The sequence below is a fragment of the Sus scrofa genome, chromosome 2 (assembly GCF_000003025.6).
Source record: "Sus scrofa isolate TJ Tabasco breed Duroc chromosome 2, Sscrofa11.1, whole genome shotgun sequence".
Taxonomy (NCBI): domain Eukaryota; kingdom Metazoa; phylum Chordata; class Mammalia; order Artiodactyla; family Suidae; genus Sus; species Sus scrofa.
In genome coordinates, this window is record NC_010444.4 from 113,289,310 (window position 1) to 113,307,924 (window position 18,615).

Sequence of the window (18,615 nt, forward strand, 5' to 3'; positions counted from 1 at the left end):
GGTTAAACATGTGTGTACCTATCTTCTAAAATATTTCTTTATGCCACTATTCATAAAATATTTTAGGCTGAAGCAAAATCTCTTGCACTAAATTAATAACTAATCACAGGAGATATTTATCATCTCAAGCCTTTTACAAGAAAATTGTCAGATTTAATCACCTTTCTCATATTTTCACTATTTACTGGGTTTCATTTATCATACATTTTAAAATGTTGACAACAGTGAGTTATTTTAATTACCATTTCTGGTTGGGGATTAAGAATAAGACAACTCCTGGGGAGAGGGGAAAGGGGTGGAAGTGATAAATTTGTCCAGTCAATAAACTATTATCATTTTCATCAATAAATGAAGGTTTTGTTCATTGTTGGCATCTTAAAATGGGTTTGAGGATAGGACAGCCCCAAATTCGTAAGTGCATAGCACTGCATTCATCATCATATAAATTAGGTCCCATTCTTTTCCATATTTGATCATGAATTCTGATTTCATAACATATAAAACATACTTTTTAACCCCACAAACTAAATGCTTAATATATATATCTACTCATCTTTATATTGTCTTACAAACACAAAATCAGTAGTAGCATTTAGAATAGCATAGCCAGGAATACCAATACAATTTTTTTAAAGCTCTTGTTAATGATCATTATTTGTAGAAATGTTTATTTATGCATTATTGCTGAAAGACAAAGTAGGAATTAAAAATTACTATTATACACTGGGGCCATTATAAAAATTCACATTATTCTATAAGACAAAATACTGTGAACATAGAGAATCAATAAGAAAAACTCATTCACATCATATTCAGTTTCCATCCCACCTCCAGAACTGGAGTTAAGAGTCAAAGTAGGCTGACATAGATGAGATATAGAAAATTTCATATAGATCTTCCTTTAAAGTGATTTTATTAGGTTAAATATTTTAGTGTTACATATCAATTAATATCTCATTTAAAGTGATATTTCAGAATTTCAAGTATGGAATGAACCAATATCATAACCAATATCCAATATCTCTATGTACCCAACAATGAAAAAGTTCCTTTAATTTGAATACACAAAGAATTTCATCTGAGGTTAGATGTACAAATCATTTTGCCAGAAAAACCCCTTTTATAGAAAAGTATCAGGTACTTGGAAAGTCACATATACTAGGAAAACTGTACAGATTAGTTATGGCAGTTATATTCTCTTTTACGCTGCAATGAATAGTATGTTACAACACACACAGAGCATTTATAGATAAAATATTTGTAAAAAAATAAATGTGTGTCATCATGTGCTTAAATAAATACCTATTCAAAATTCACCTTAAAATTCTTTTTGATATCAAGCAAGAGCCCAATGTGGGATAAGACACATAAATGGGCAGTGCTTTCTACACCTCCTCATGGAACTTAGTAAGAAATGAAGAGTATTTCTAAATGGGGTTGTGGAGAAAAATGTGCCTTTTATTATAAAATTAGATGTTTTTAAAATCCACAGGTCTTCACATGCTGTAAAATATCTGAAACTTTCACCTTTCAGATATCCCATGAGGAAAAGCGAAGGAAACACTCTAATGATATTCAGAATGATCAAGCAGGGTCTGAGGTAGGATGGCCAGATAATTTATTTCTAAAGCAGGGCACTCTGGACCATAGAATGGAGCAGAAGGACAAATGCTAAACCTGACAGAATTCCAGAACAACAGCAATGGGCTGGCACTGTCCTGAGCAAATCAGGAGGTTAGGTCACTCTAGGTCTGAGGCAGAATAAGGTACGGGAGACAGTGAGCCCCTCGAGGTTCGAGCTTGAGGGGGTTTGGAAGACGCAGAAAAGTGGGACAGTAATTCCTTCATGTGAACACAGGGTTAATTTCTTCCTCAGGGTTGTCGTAAAGATTACATGAAACATTACATGTGAACACTTCGCATAGTGTATGGCACAGATTGTAATATATGGCAGCTATTATTAGCTGTTGTTATCCTTAGTTCAAAACAGAAGAGAGAAAATACATACAGTGACCTCAGCAGCACTACAAAGAATCATGGTTGTAAGGAGAGGGTGAAAAGATAGAAGGACACCAAACCCATCATTTTTGAAGGTGGTTTGGGGCCTGAATAGTAGGTACTCTGATATCATACAATTCTTCTAAGGATGGTCTTACAAATAATTGTGACTATAAAAGAGGGTACAAAACATATGCCAAGCTCAAACAAGTGTCCCTAGCTCAGAGAGACTCCATTCTGTCCCTACAACCCTCCCAGAACTCAATAAAATATATTTATTCTTTTGGCAAAAATATGAATAAATATCATAGAACATACTCAAAACTATGTAGCAAATTATAGAAATGACTAAAATTCAGCTTGGCCACATGATTGGGCACGAGAAGTGTGCAGACAGACTTCTCTGCATTCTGAAAGCAGAAGAGGGCTGCTCTAACACCATCACGGAGCTGCTTCAATGGGCAGCGTTATTTTTGCCATCTCTTTATTTCCAAGTTTTCATGCTTTTATAGAAGCAAACTGTTCAAACTTCACACTCGGTACTCCAAGGTGAAAAGTATTTCTCTCCTCCAGACCACTTAACTTTAATAGAAAACAAAATATTCTCGAACTCAAATTCAGCTATGCCTGCTGGATTTAATGGATAAGTCTGTCCCCCTTGGGCAATCTTTAAACCTCAGTCTCTAGGAGAATTAAGTAATATTAGGGGATTGAAATGGAAATAAAATTCTAAGTCCACTGTGACATGACATTCACAGGAAGATGGTAGATTATCCACCCAGTCCTCCAACACTTATAAATACAATATATAGCATATGTTCACAAAACAATTCTTGGAAATAAAACACAATGGGCACTCAGCAAATATTTTATATCACCAACACCTGCTCAAATCCTCGCTGAACTTTATTTCTAAATGTCACCGTTTTTTATTGAATCAACGGAAATTTGAAAGAAGAAACAGAATAAACATCCAGAGAAGATCAAGGGAGTTAGAAAAATCTTTATAGAAAGCCTCATTGAGTTTTACATGAACCAGGGTGCTGTCAGTCTCCCCGAAAGGAGTAGTGGAGTAAACTGTCATCTTACACCTTCCACCTGAGTGTACCTGAAAGACTAAAAAGGACTATGCCTGAAAAAGAGAAAGAACAGTCTTAAGAGTTTTCTTAATATGATAAACAAAAGAAGCAGGAATCAAATGAAATGCTATAAAATTTGGTTGTGATGATTGTTGTACACCTATGAATGTAATAAAATTCATTAAGTAAAATAAATAAATAAAAATACTAAGCACTGCAAATGAAACCATTTTTAAATCACAAGCCTGAAGGTAGAGGTAAGTTTAGTACACTAGTTCCACTCTATTCAAGAACTGTTTATAACTCTCTCATTTGAACATTAAATTGGAGTGAGTTCTCTATTTTGGAAGGCAGTCGATGAAATCAACGTTTTAACTTATTTTAAGCTGAATTGTCTCCCTCTCTAACTTCGACCTGTCGGCCAAAGTTCTGAGGCCTGAAATAATGAAGAACTAATTTAGGTAAACTAATTAACTCTCCATTATCTGTTAATACAGTTTATCAGACTCAATTTAAAAAGAACTATTTTATTTAAAGTAAGAATTCTTTACCTAAAAATCTCTACATTCTGGATTTTAATAAAAGAGAACTCAATTTGTATACAGAGTAGGGATAGGTAGATAATATAAAAGAACAGATCATGTTTGGTAGGAATAGTGGAGGAATTGGAGAATGGCCAAAGAGAAAAGCCCATTACTCATCTTGGAAAGACTGCTGACATGAGAAAATGTGAATCCAATGTTGCTAGATTTGCAACTTTCTCCAAAGAAGGCCAAAATTCTGAATTTTTAGGGGAACTACCTCAATTTTTTTCAAGTTGGAAACTAATTCAATTTTTTAAATATTATACAGGCCAAACAAAACAGCTTTGTGGGCTGGACTCTACTGTGGCCCCCAAGTTTGCAATTTCAAAATAATGTTATTCAAAACTTTTATTTAAAGAGAAAATATTTATAGCTACTATTCTAAACACTAGTAAATATAAAGCACAATAGTAACATACTATAAATATTATTTTATACCTGAAAGCAACTGGTCACGACAGTCTTAAGTTTTAAAATTCCTCAAATTTTAGAGTGTCCACTGATGCAGTAGCCCTCTTTACACAAATAAAAGATTCATACAGTAAATTAACTCCTTAAAAAAAGGTGTCCTTAGTTATCCATGTTCAACAAATTTAATACAATCAATTTATTTTATTTTATTATTTATTTGTTTATTTATTTATTTATGTTGCTTTTTAGGGCCACACCTGTGGCATGTGGAGGTTCCCAGGCTAGAGGTCTAATAGGAGCTACAGCTGCTGGCCTACGCCACAGCCACAGCAACAGCAACACCAGATCCAAGCTGCGTCTGTGACCTACAAAACAGCTCACAGCAACATCAGATCTTTAACCCACTGGTCGAGGCCAGGGATCAAACCCGTAACGTCATGGTTCCTAGTTGGATTCACTTCCACTGCGCCACGACTCGAACTCCTCATTCGATTTATGAAGAATAAATCTCTAGCTATGCAAGTTGAACTAGATGGCAACAAAATTTGCTTTAATGACCATCCTGGCTTTTGTTATGTTTTGTTATGTTAGCTGATGGATACTTAGAGAATCTTTCATTTCTTTTGTATTGCTATATTCTACTAATTCATGAGCAAGCATGGTCAACTGCCAATAAAAGAATCATATACTAAATAATGGGAATATAGGTTACATGATTGAAATTTGTTTTCAGGACTAATATTAAAAATTGAAAATAGGGAGATTAATTCCCTCTTCGATAGCCAACTTAAATATTAAAAAATGGCTTCTATAAAGATCTATTAAATCAGTTCGTTTTCATTTAATTCTTCTTGGCAAAAAAAACCAACCAACCAAACAAAAAACCCAAAACACCAAAAGAGCCATTATAAGCTTATTACTATAAAGATGCTCAGGATCATTTGGTTTTTTACAAATCTGCTTTTTATATCCAAAGCATGCTGCTTCTGGACTCTACACAAAATACACAAAAAATGAAGACCAAATTGAATGTGAAATAACAAAAGATTTATATCAAATATAAATAAACATTCAAATAAACTTACAGTCAGAGAAAGTGGAGGAGACGTAATAACCAGATGTTTAATTTAAATCATTGATAGAAATAGTCAGTGTCCTCTTTTCACGAACCACTTGGATTTTATTTGTATTTAAAAGCAATGGTAAATGTCAAATGACTACTAGACCATCCTTCTGAATATAAGAAAATATCATGCTGTTTAACTCTCTGAACACAAAAAGTGCTTTTAGAAAAACAAAGATAAAGAACAGCATGTCTTAGTCACACAGATCAATTTAAGAACTACAAGATGCTAAAAGGTACCATGAGCTTAACAGTAAAGACCTTCGATTACTACATATTTTGAATTTTTGAACTTCAAAAAAGTTTATTGATAAAAATTTTTAAAGCCAGGATAAATATTATATCTGAAGATCTGAGAAGCGTATCAAAGTATATCTTCATGTGAGGAATCCTTTAATAATAAAGGACATATGGAGCTAGCAGCCTTAAACATAGATCCTTTTCACGGGTATTAAGTATAAAATAGTATCTAAAGGTTCTATTATACCTTTATTATGAAAGAAAATGAGATTAGTTTTTTTTTTTTAAAGAAGAAGTTTACATATAAACGTCCATTGCATGTGCAGCCCAGTTATGAAACGGAATATTGACTCATTAGACATTTGCTTTTTCTGGTTTGTCCCCACCCAGTTTTTGCTGCAGCAAAGATGGAAAAATACATCCAACAGGAAAAGCCAGAAGTCAAACAAATGGTCTAAATTTAATAGGAATAGTATGACCTTCCACTGAACAAAAGATGTTGAAAGGATTAAATGGGAACACATGTAAAGTGCCTATCAATTACCTGGGTAAGAAAGGTTACTTTCCTCCCCTCTATCCTTACAAGGTTCACTATTATCTCACTCATTAAGTCTTATGTCACCTAAAGAGAGTAACCTTTGAGAGCGGCAGGGAAGCTGTGTCCCACAGTCTGAGACACAGCACCAAGTATTTAGTAGGGGGTTAATAAATGCTTCCTGATTTACTAGAGGATAATAATAATGAACAAATGTAAAACAGACGCTAATTGATAGGCTAAATGCATTAGTGCAATCCAGTGCCCTCTATATGAAAGGCTACTAACCCATCTCAGCTAAGTGCTGAAATTATAATTAAGTCTGACGGGAAGTCCTAGATTTATACCAATATAATTACAAATATTACTTAGCTTAGTGATAGAGTATGGCAAGAACAATGAGCTGAGTAATTTAGATGATACTGCAAAGTGGGTTTTAATGTCTGAAACTTCTATTACAGTACACGGGATAAGTGCAAGTAGTGTAATTAAAACCTTAAAGAGTTTGATCTTTAAAACTCTACGGCTCAACCTCATTAAAATGCATGTTTTCTCAATTAATCCAAACTTTTCCATTAAAAACATAAAAAATACACTTTCATTCCTTGCAAATAAATCTCTACAGTACATGTATTTAAGATCAAATACCAAATAACCATTCTAGTTAAGAAGGGAAAAAAATTACTGAAATAGCAAGAGATTTAGTACATAAAACATAACAAAGGGAAGGAAAGACAAGGTGAGAGTTGCCCACTTTTTCATTTGTAACTATCCAGTTATGGCTAAACAAGCATTTGAAGAGCAAGAAGATAAATCCCTGGATGTCTTTGTGCAAGTGATATAAACCTAAGCAACATGTTTAACTTAGAAGATAACCGTTATAATCATATATGGACTGCATCATAGTTACTTCTACAGGTTCCAAGTACTGACTCTTCTACACGTGGACATAAAAAGCTGTTGTACAATGAAAGGCAATTTTTTTCATAACCACTCTGTGGCACAAATAGTTTTCAGCTTTCAATCTGATGCATTACTAAGATGTTTGCCTCAATGTTAAGCTAATGCTAAATACCTAAAACTAGAAGATGTTTTTAATGTACTTTATTACTTGTTGTGAAAAACACTTAAAGATTATTTTTAAGTTGTCACACAATTGACTAAGTAGGAGAATGTTCATTAGAAAGATTTTAATTTTTTAAATATTCGTCAATTTTCTTTAGATTTTTATATACCCCACACAGTGACAATTACTAAGCACCTTTTACAAATGATGACTGTGACTATTCTGGATTAGTCAATTTTTCATGAAAAATTTTACTGAGAAAGAGCCAAGTCAAAAGCTATCACATAATTTACAGTAATGAGGGTAATTAATAAATCTGTCACTAGAATTTACCATACTTGGGAAAAATTAGGTCTGCATAATTTTATTTTTAAAGTATAAGAGGAAATTAAAAATGAAGGGTTGAGAAGTACCTTGAACTTACAGCATTATTTGACACAAATTTAATGAGTCACTGCTCCAATTTGTAAAAAATATTTAAATCTAAATAGGTTTTAATTTTAGCTGAAATGATGCTTTCTATTTTGAAAGTAAAATTTTTTTGGTGGCCCAACTTTTTCCAACTTTTTTCTTCTTTTTTGGCCGCACCTGTGGTATGATAAATTTCCCAAGCCAGGGACTGAACCCGAACCACATCAGTAACACACCAGATCCTTTTCAAGTAAATTTATTCTTGAAAATTTAATGGGCAAGAATTTTGTCTCAGGCCTGTATTTAAGAACCCACCTAAATTATTGGCAGTAGCAGAGTGGTACTACTCTGCAGTTGTTCTCATTATAAAGTCTCTTTTCGAGGCTTCTTGCATCTTATTTCCTTCACGCAATATTTCAGAGAAAGTTTATTATTGTTTAAAAACTATCCAGAAATTCCCATAGTGGATTAACCATAATGAACCCAACTAACATCCATGAGGATTCGGGTTCAATCCCTGGCCTTGCTCAGTGGGTTAAGGATCCAACATTGCTGGGAGCTGAGGTATAGGGTGCAGACACCACTATAATCCCGTGTTGCTGTGGGTGTGGCATAGGCCAGCAGCTGTAGTTCCAATTTGACCTCTAGCCTGGGAACTTCCATATGCCACAGGTGTGGCCATAAAAAAGAAAAAACAAAAACAAAAACCTACCCATTTAACACATTTTTACACTATATATTAAACTGTCAACTGGTGATTTTTCATTTTCAAAACAAATTCTATTAACACAAAAAACAAAATGTCATCCTTGAGAAAGAATCTGAATGCATATTTGAAATAGTTTCTTTCTCTCTCTCTCTCTCTCTTTCTTTCTTTCTTCCTTGTCTCTAGAAAAAATTCAGCAGACTGCTGTTATTTTAACTGTTTAGGCAAACATCTGAATCTTAGCATGTAAAAAAACCTTGTTGCAAATACAAGCAATGAATGGGTTAAAAGTATACATTCCGGTGGTTTCAAAACTTAAACAAATTTATTTTAGAAGGCATAGCCACCTCAAATTTTCCTCAGAGTTGAGCTGCCTTGTTATAACGATAATCAGTACTTGGTACATAGAACACATGTTTTCCTCTCGAATCTGTTTTTAAGATGTCACAGTGGTTACCTGTCATTTATGATCCAGTTCAGGCAGAGATTGAGAGAGCTAAGATTTTTGCACCTCTTGACAATTTCCATCACGGTTTCATTATCCAGTTCAGTGATATGACGTAGGTCCAAGCTGGAAAGGTTTCTTAGCTAATGAGATAAATAAAATGAAAGACAATAAAGGTAAATGCTACATTCATTCTCAAAAATTATAAATATAGTTTATTACAGAGTCTCACTGTATAACAGATAATAACCTAGAATCATTAATTAAATGTTTACATAATATGTTAATGCTAAATCAGAAATGAGGACAGAAATCTATGGTGAATATACGAATGGCAGCAAACATTAAAATCAAACAGATTTTACTGAGGCATCATAAAATCAAAAAGTTAGCAATTTAATAGGTGGGGAAGTTGTTAAATCCGTCATATTAATTACTCTCAAATATGATAGGATTATTCTCTTTAAGATTATTCAAGTTCAGATATTTATTCTTTTGATTATAATGTCACTTTTGTATAGGTTTTCTCACTTTTTAAAAAAGATAAGTGGCTAATTCTCAGATATCTTGGTTATGTTTCATCAATGTACTCAAATTGTACTATTAAGGGTCATAGGCTTCACCATGTGAAAAGCAATATAAAACATTGTTTAAGAAGTAAAGGTTTTCTCTCAACATGCATGGACCTAGAAATTATCATGCTAAGTGAAGTTTAGACAGTGAGACACCAATATCATATGCTATCACTTACATGTGGAATCTAAAAAAAGGACACAATTGAACCTCTTTGCAGAATAGATACTGACTCACAGACTTTAAAAAATATATGGTTTCCAAAGGAGACAGGTTCGGGGGGGTGGTGGAGGGGATGGGCTGGGGATTTGGGATAGAAATACTATAAAATTGGGTTGTGATGATCATTGTACAACTATAAATATAATAAAATTCATTGAGTAATTAAAAATAAATACATAAAAAATAAAATAAAGAAGTAAAGGTTTTCTCTATGTACCACCTTCTCCATTTCTTCATTTTCTCTACTCCTTTTCTGATGCTTCCAGTCTTCCCCTGATGTTTAGTCTTCAAGGAAAACTAATAGTATCATTTACACAAAGACGGTAGGATCTTAATTATCCTCTTCAAATTAACTACACTTCAAATAAGCTATTTTTGCTGAATAACATGCAAAAAATTAAATTGGAGGCCTGTGGTAGACTAAACAACACCCCAGCCAAAGATACCTACACCCTAATATGCTCTTGCATGGCAAAAGTCTTTGCAAATGTGATTAAAGTTATGGATTTTGACATGAGGAGTCTATTTTGGCTTATCAGCGTAAGCCCAGTCTAGCCACATGACCCTTTATAAGCAGAGAACATTTCCCAGGTAAAGTCAGAGAGATGTGATGGAAGAAGATGCAGGAGACATGTGAATTATGAAAGGGAATTCCATCTGCCTTTATTGGCTTTGTGTCTGGAGGAAGAGGGCCAGGAGCCAAGGAATGTGAGCAGTTTCTAGAGCTGACAGGCAGTAAGAAATCAGGACTTCAGATCTACTACTTCAGGGAACTGAATTTCCTCCAAAACCTGAAGGAGCAAGAAAAGAGATTCTCCTCTTGATCTTCCAGAAAGGAACACAAGCCTGAAGATTTAGCCTGACGAGGCCTGTATTGATATTCTGACTAATAAACCATGAGATAAATCTGCACTGCTTTAATCTGGTAAATGTGTGGTAAGTTGCCACAGCAGCAATAGAAAACTAGTGCATGGCATTTCTAGCACCAGTAGGAAGCTGTCCCAGGGTGGGCCAGTCTTCTCTAGGCCACCCTCCCTCAAGACCCTCTGTAAGGGGAGTGGATTATTCCTGCACGAAGCTGACTTGCAGGTGTAGCCTAACTGCCAAAGGCCTCAGAGCAGTGAGGCCCAAGAGAAGATAAGACACCGGTATATCTGCTGCTGTAGGACCAGTGGGGAATCAACACTCTGAAGCAGCACCACCCCAGAGAACTTTCTGCAGTGATGGGAATGTTCTCTATCCCTGCTGTCAAAGATGGTGACCACCAGCCACATGTGGCTACTGAGCACTTGGCACATGAGTAGTGTGAGGAAGGACCTGCATCTTTTCATCTTATTTAATGTTGCTTAGTTCACATTTAACTTTTATATCTGTGTGTGGCCAGTGGCTAGAGTGCTGGACAGAGCAGCTCCAGAGAACCAGGGCTACCAGGCAGCACACAAACCCTCCTTCCCATGTCAGCCCACAGAGAGGCTTCGTGCAGAGTCACTGCTCACTGGTCTCTGATGCAAGCAGCAAAGCTATGCAGAGAAAGTGACATAGCTATGAAAGGGGACATATGACAAGGTCTGCAACAGTAGGGAATTCTTTCTAATTGAGACAGCAAGCTTCTGTCACTAAGGACCAAACTCTGAGTGTTCAGAATGAGACTTGGGAAATACTCTCTGCAATCGGCCTCTCCCTCCGGTCAGACATTCAAGGAAGTCGCCGTCCAGGGTGGGACTCAGGACAGGACTCAGGACAACACTCCAGAATGAAGGCAGGACCAGCAAAGAAGAAATGGGTTCTGGCAAAGTTCCTATCATAGGTACCATGGTCAGAGGGCTTCAGCAGTATCAGAACATGGTCAGTACTTTGCAAAGCAGTGTGAGGGAAGGGAGTCACTTTTGTTTCTAAAAACAAAAACAAAACAGACTGCTCTGGTTACCTCAGCAGTTCCATTCAGCTGAACAGTCAGATGGTCAGAACCTGGGCTGACTCCCTGTTTCCCCTTCTCGAGGGTCTCCTGACTCCCCTGTCCGATAATGATGGCCAACACCATACCCAGTGCCCAGAGGTGGCCGCTTGAGCTCTAACTGTATATCCAGACATGGCCCCTGATCCCTATCCTTTACCTCTCACCATAAATAAGGTAGGCTGGCATTAAACAAAACAGCAAAGACAAAATTTTCTGAAGTATCTAAATAAACAATAACCCAAAAAAATTCTATATAAAATACAAAACAGATAGCAAAGTAAGGTTCCATAATCTTTCTGACATCACTAAAATCACTTAAAGAATCGAAGGGCTGATGCACCTGTTCCTTGCTATGCTTTCTTCCCTGTCAACTCCAGACATATCTCCATGTGGTGAGCGTGGAAACTGAAGTCATCCAGGGTTAATGGCTGGGCACGGAGCAAAGGCAAGGCTGTGAGGCCAGTGCCCATATCTTTTATGAAGGAGCAGGAAACACCAGGAGGACAGAAAAAGACAGAAATAAAAGGGGAGAGACAATGGTACTGTCAAATGGACCAAGTCTCAAAGTCTCGATGTTTTGCTAATTATATGTGTTGTTATTTTTCACAAGTGTCAAAAGCATAATGGTCTGGAAGTGGCTACAGAGAACAAAGAAGATCTTGCCTCCAATTCATGACCCTGAGAAAAACAGTGAGAAAATGAACAGGTACGGTAGGTAAAAATCTAAAATGACTCCAAGGACCCATGTCCTAGTATAATCCCTGTCCCTTGAGTGCGAGCGGGATCTGTGAATATGATAGAATGTCCACTTTGCAAGGAAAAGTAAAAGGATTCTTCAGCTATAATTAAGATCCTTGGGAGTTCCCATTCTGGCTCAGCAGGTTACAAACCCAACTAGTATCCATGGATATGCATGTTCAATCCCTGGCCTCACTCAGTGGGTTAAGGATCTGCTGTTTCTGTGAACTATGGTGTAGGTCACAGATCCTGCATTGCTGTGGCTGTGGCATAGGCCAGCAGCTGCAGCTCTGATTCAACCTCTAGCCTGGGAACCTCCACATGCTGCAAGTACAGGCCCTAAGAATAAATGAATGAATGAACATCAATAAATAAAATCTTGAAGGAGAAAAAGAAAAATCTCAACCAGTTCACACTGAATTAATCAAACTACAGTATCCTGGGATAGGCCTGACCTAATCAGCTGAGAGGTCAGAGAGACTAAGACATCTCATGAATGGCTAAGACCTGCAAGAAGGCCCTAGGAGCTGAGAGCAGTCTCCAGCCAATGGCCAGCAAGAAAATGGGGAATCTCAGTCAGTAGTACAATTATAAGGAGCTGAATTCTCCCAAAAAATGCATGAGCTTGTAAGAGGTTCTAAACTCTAGAAAGAAATGCAACCACTATTGACACTTTGATTGTGTCCTTGTGAGACCCTGGGAAAAAACAAAACTGCAGTGTCTGGACTCTTGACCCATGGATATAGTAAGTGATAAATGTATACGGTTTTAAGATGCTAAGTTTGTGATAACTGGTTGTGCAGCAATAGAAAATTAATACCAAAGGGTCAGAGGGAACTCTGTATCCTTGAAGAGAAGCCAGGTTTCTCTTAAGACAAGAGGAATATCCTTAGCCACTTGAAACTCTGAAGCTCACCACCCTGCTTCAGATACATACGGTCACATGAGCATAGAGGGAGATGCTTGGTCCACTCCTCCTTCTCTATAGGTATATCTTTAGAGGCCAAGAAAACATTTCCTGGGAAGACAGGCAACTCTGATGTGGCACTCCTGTTAGCTCCACATTGGGGAGCTAAATTTCTCAAATCAATCCTCAATCACGGAAAAACGGATTTAGTAGAAATGCTTCATGAAAATGTGCACATAGCCTCTGGCTTTTACTCAGTTCATACTCAGTGACTGTGCATATGTACTTTATATATCTTTTTTTTTTTTTTTTTGCTATTTCTTGGCGTCCGCATATAGTACTTGATAGCTGTACTATAAGAAATACTTCAATACACCGCCACAAGGGTTAACTGGCACCTTTTCACTTTCACCACTAAAACTTTATCTACTTTTTCACCCACAAGATTGTGCATTGGAGCTAAAGAAGTGGCTAAAATAGTTTCACTGGTTGAGGTTTCTTTTTCTTGATTAAGATGAACTTGTATATGTCAAGGATAAGAGTCACTATTAAATTTGACAGTTATTAATGTTTCCCTCAATTATGCACCTTACACTTCTATTTTCTATACAGAAATCACCATTGTCCTATGACTAAAAATGGAGTATAATCTATAAAAATTCTGAATCACAGTGCTGTACACCTGAAACTAATATTGTAAATCAACTATAAATCAATTTTTAAAAATCACCATTTTCTTAAGCCACATTATTTTTACAGTTAGCTTCTTTACAGGGTATTTTCTATCCTAACACCCTCAAAATTTCCATCACTGGTGAAGATGTGATTCTCTGGGAAAATGTAAGGCATCAAATAGCCTCGGTGAGTTGCAGGTACTTTCTGGGCTCATTTCCTGACAGCGGCCTCATGTCTGTACCACAGAAAAGCAGAAATAACATGAAATGGACCCATATGGCTCCTTAAAAATACTTTGAAGCATAATTATTAAACCTATGAATGTTAAGGATGAATTTCACCATGTGTGAACATGTGTATGTGTCAAGCGTTAAAGATAGCCATGAATTACATCAGGAGGCCAGGATAATTCCAATTCTGATGCTTTTCAAGGATGAGCCTCAAAGCCAGGACATTTGCAATGCTTGGGTTTGTTAAATAAAAAGATATCCAAAGGAAAGAAAGAAAGAAAGGAAGGAAGGAAGGAAGGAAGCAAGGAAGGAAAGAAGGAGGCAGGCAGGCAGGCAGGCAGGCAGGCAGGCAGGTAGGCAAGCAAGCAGGCCATGTATAATACACACATAGCATCACTTTATTTTCCCAATTTTCCTACGTTATAGTCAATAGGAAGATGCAAAATAATGAAAATTCTTTCTAGCCATGTAAATATCTCTGACACATGTATATTTCAGGGTCTAGCTTCTGACATAAAATTTCTATGTTAATGACTACATATGTCTTGCTTCCTTCACTGTAAAATATCTCTTCATCACAGTACTGTGAAAGTACTTAATACCACCGAAATGGTAAACCAGCTTCTGTACAACTAAAAATGGTTAAAAAAAAGTAAATATCATGTTATGTACATTTTATCACAATAAAAAAAAATACTTCTTCAACCGGGACATAACAGGATACAATAAAGTTCTGTAGTGATGAAAACTTTAATTTGTGCCAGTTCAATACTCTCACACTAGGGAAGATAAATAAAGACTAAAGACCAAAGAGTTTTGAATAACTTATCAAGTGTCAATGACAGGGACAGAAATGACAGCAAATCTAAACTATTTTATAGACTTGGGAAACTTCAAAGATATGTCCTAGAACTAATGGAACAGCAAGAAGTAACAACTCCAGAAATTATCTACATGTGATAAGACTCTGATTGATTCTTGTACCCAGGCTCATTCCTCTGGACAAGGTGGATTAGATGATGACACCAGACCACTTACAGCTGATACTTCCCTGTATTTATTGTTCATAAATGGAGCATTTTTACTCTTCCAATGAGACACAACTCAAACACAAGGAAGTGTGTTTACTCGGACACTCACATGCCGATATTCTATTGAGAACTTGAAGAGTGTGTCATCCTCGGATTCAGCTGAAGTTGGTTTTTTCATGAGCTGACAGTCACTGACCATGCTTATGTGACTTTCTCTATGACCATGTTGGCCAGTTCATCTCTGAAATCTGACAGGCAGCTCCAGGAGGCTAACTCCTGATAACTGGCATCATTACAAGACATGTACTGAGCACCTCTACGGGATGTGGCATTTTTATTCAGAACTCCACAAACAGCTCTGTCAAATGCATTGTATTCCTTCCCTTGCTATGGGAATTTCATAATAGTGCCCTCCAGTGTTTCATAAAAAGCTTACCTAAAACAAGCCTTCATAGTCTGAAACAAATAATTACATTTAGGAAACTGACATTTTAATTAAACTTACTTTTCCTACAAATTCACTGGGCGTCTCAGGTTATACAAATCACAGAGGAGTTGAATAAGTAAAGCCATACAACCAATATCTTCAAAATGCTTCATTCCAATTTTTAAATGTTTAGTAAGACGTTTTAAAAGAAATCCAAGTCAGAATACAGAATGAAGGTAATCAACTTTCAGCTTAATACTGCTTTTATTGGGGAAAAAAAATGTTACTTATAGCCAATTCAGGTTAAAGGCTAAAATTAGTCAATGATTGTATGACTGTGTATGTACTTAAGCATAAAATGAGACACTAAAATGTTACCTAGGAAACACAGACTTTGAAGATTATAAAAAGACCTCAAATGGCTTCCAAATTTTCTTAAGACGCTGGAAAAGTAAAAAAAGGAAACAAAATCCTCAATTGTGCAAGCTGACTGTGGTGGATGAAGCAACATGAGAGGACTCACAGTTCCTTGGCAAAGGCAGCAGGGATGTTCCACTGTTTCAGGCTAACGAGGATAATTTACGTGAAGCCAGTTGGAGGTGATAATTTTTCGAAAAGAATAAAACCTTCTGTATGGTTAAATATGTTCAAATGTCATCTAGTACCTAAATTACTTCTTGCCAGCCCTGAAGATATTGGCTTCACTGGGACTGGGTTTCAGAGCCATCAGCTGTAATCTTTAGGGAGAAAAGTCAAGGGTGAAGACAGGCTGCCAGGGCCATAGATCAGCAACACACACTCAGCTGCCCATCACCTGTCAGGCTGCCACGATGGAGATTTTGAGGGAGACCAAAGGCACAGGGAGCCAGAAGGGCCAGAGAAAGACTCTTTTAAGAAACTGGGGAGAGCCACCTATTAAGGACTGGGAGGGAGACATAAGAAGAAAAGGAGGGGATTGCAGGATGGGTCATGCATGGCAAAACTAGAAATAATAGTAAAGAAACTAAGACTGCTGGCAATGGAAAGGGCCAGAGAGGAAATTTCCATCCCTGAGCATAGGAAGGCTTCCATACCTTGACAGGTGCTGTTATCTGCATTTAGAGAAGAATTTGCTGGACAAGTGAGAGAACACGGGGCATTCCTTCTGCTCATCAGTTAGGCTGAACCTCAGTTTGGATAATTTATGGCTGGTATTCAAGTATGGAAATAGTAATAAAAGCTAGATATAAGTCACATTTAGGACATCAAGCAAATCCTTCCTAACACTTCATAGAACTGAGACTCTCCCCGGGTGTAACTGAAAGCTTTTAAATAGCTTAAGAGCCTGGCAGAGACAATAAAAACTTCTAATTTTAACCATGAAATTAGGACTTCCAAGGTCTTGGATGCTTATCTCATCCATAGTAGCTACTACGGTAATTTTCTGGCTCCTTCTCTATGTGTTCTTTCCAACCACTGCCTCCATGATCACACTGGGCTGCTATCTCTTTGCTTCATTTCCAAAGCCAAAGCCTGGTTGGTTCTGCCATTCTCCTGCTGGATCTGACATCTTTCACCATTTGTACACGTTCTGTTTTGCTTTCTGGGATACTTTACTCACTGCTTCTCCACAGAGTCATCCTTTCTAACACCTTATTGTCACATCACCAGCCAGATAAATATCCCTTAAACAACTTGGATCATATCTCCCATCTTCTCTGAAACCTTTAGGAAACAAAAACATTTCAGCTGCAGAAAGGAATCCCAGAACTTGGATATCAAACCCCTCCCCGTCCATCCCTACCATTCTTTAACATCTTAAGTTAAAATAATTCCAATCTCTTGCCCATGTTTTGAGAATTTACTCTTACGGTGCTGGGAGAGCTGCACTCATGATTTAAAACTGCATTCACTGCTTGACTACTTCAGAGAAAGGAAAATTAGTGAATCTTAGAAATATAACATACCTGCCTTAACACAAGTTACTAATCAGGCAGTCCCAACATGACTATGCCCTTCAGACAGAAGTCATCAATGGGCAACAGCTGCCAAGGGACTAGGGGACAACCTTCCCTTCCTGGGGCAGCCTCTTGGAGTCCCCTCTTTGCCTTCTCCATTATGCCACCTTCCCTTTCTTTCCCTCCTCCCTGCTCCCCCACTAGCCTTTTCTAAAGACCAATCTCTCACTGCAAACATTTGACATCAAATTTTAATGCCTGATCTGGTCCAAATCTGGTTCTCTGGTGCAGTAGATGTGGCGCACTTTCATTCATTCATTCACACTTACTTAAATGTCTCTAGAACACCTGGCTCTAACCTTGGCTGCACATTAGGATCATACAGGGAAACTTTTAAAAATACTAATGATCAGGTTCCATCCTTAGAGATTCTAATTTAATTGGATGAGGATAAAACTAAACATTACCATTTAATGATAGGTACCCAGTTGAGCCCAGCCTGGACAAGGAACTACTTCCCTAGTGCATAGCAACTGATACTTAAATCCAGTTACTAAAAGTGTAAAAATAATGTATAATGTTCAGCCCCTTCAATCACTCAAAAAAGAATACAGAAAATATTATTTATATAGCCAGTAATTATTTATGGGGTGGGTATCTGTTATGCACCAGAAAATATTCTAGCTGCTAAAAATACAGCAGTGAAGAAAACAGACAAAACTCTCTGTCCACAGCATGCTTGCTTATATTCCTAGTAAAAACATTAAGAAAATTATACAGTATGTTAAAAGACGTTAAGCACTATCAGGGAAAAAAGCAAGGCAAGGCAGATGGAAAAGAGTAGAGGGAAGGTGGGTGGAGTGTAATTTTAAATAAGCAGTTAAATACAATCTCATTGAAAAATGATTTGTGAGCAGAAGTTTGAAGGAGGTGAGGGAGCAAACAAAACCATGCTTATGCCCAGAGCAAGAGATAGTGCAAAGGCCCTGAGGTGGAAACTGGTCTGGCATTCTGGAGGATTAGTAAGGAGCTAGTTATAGGAGCAGAATGAGTAAAAGGGAAATTAATCAGCAACATGGCCAAAGAGGTGAGCGAAGAAGGGAAGACTGTATGAGACACTGTAAGTCAAAATAAGCATTTTAGCTTTTGCTCTGAGCAATTCAGGAATTTGATGGGTTTTAAGCAGCTGTATGACATGATCTAATTTAAATTTTTAAACGCTCATTCTAGCTCCTATGTGAGTCTAGACTGAGAGCAAAGGTAGAAGCAGAGAGAGGCTATATTGAATTAATCCAGTCAAGCAACATTAGTGACCTGGAC

General features: G+C 37.0%; 1 protein-coding gene across 1 annotated transcript in view; it reads right to left on the reverse strand.

Moving 5' to 3' along the window:
- FBXL17 (F-box and leucine rich repeat protein 17) overlaps positions 1 to 18,615 on the reverse strand; it is a 491,431-nt gene that overhangs the window by 300,176 nt on the left and 172,640 nt on the right. The window contains 1 exon segment of the mRNA XM_003123817.6: positions 8,611 to 8,741. Coding sequence (XP_003123865.4) covers positions 8,611 to 8,741 — 131 coding nt within the window.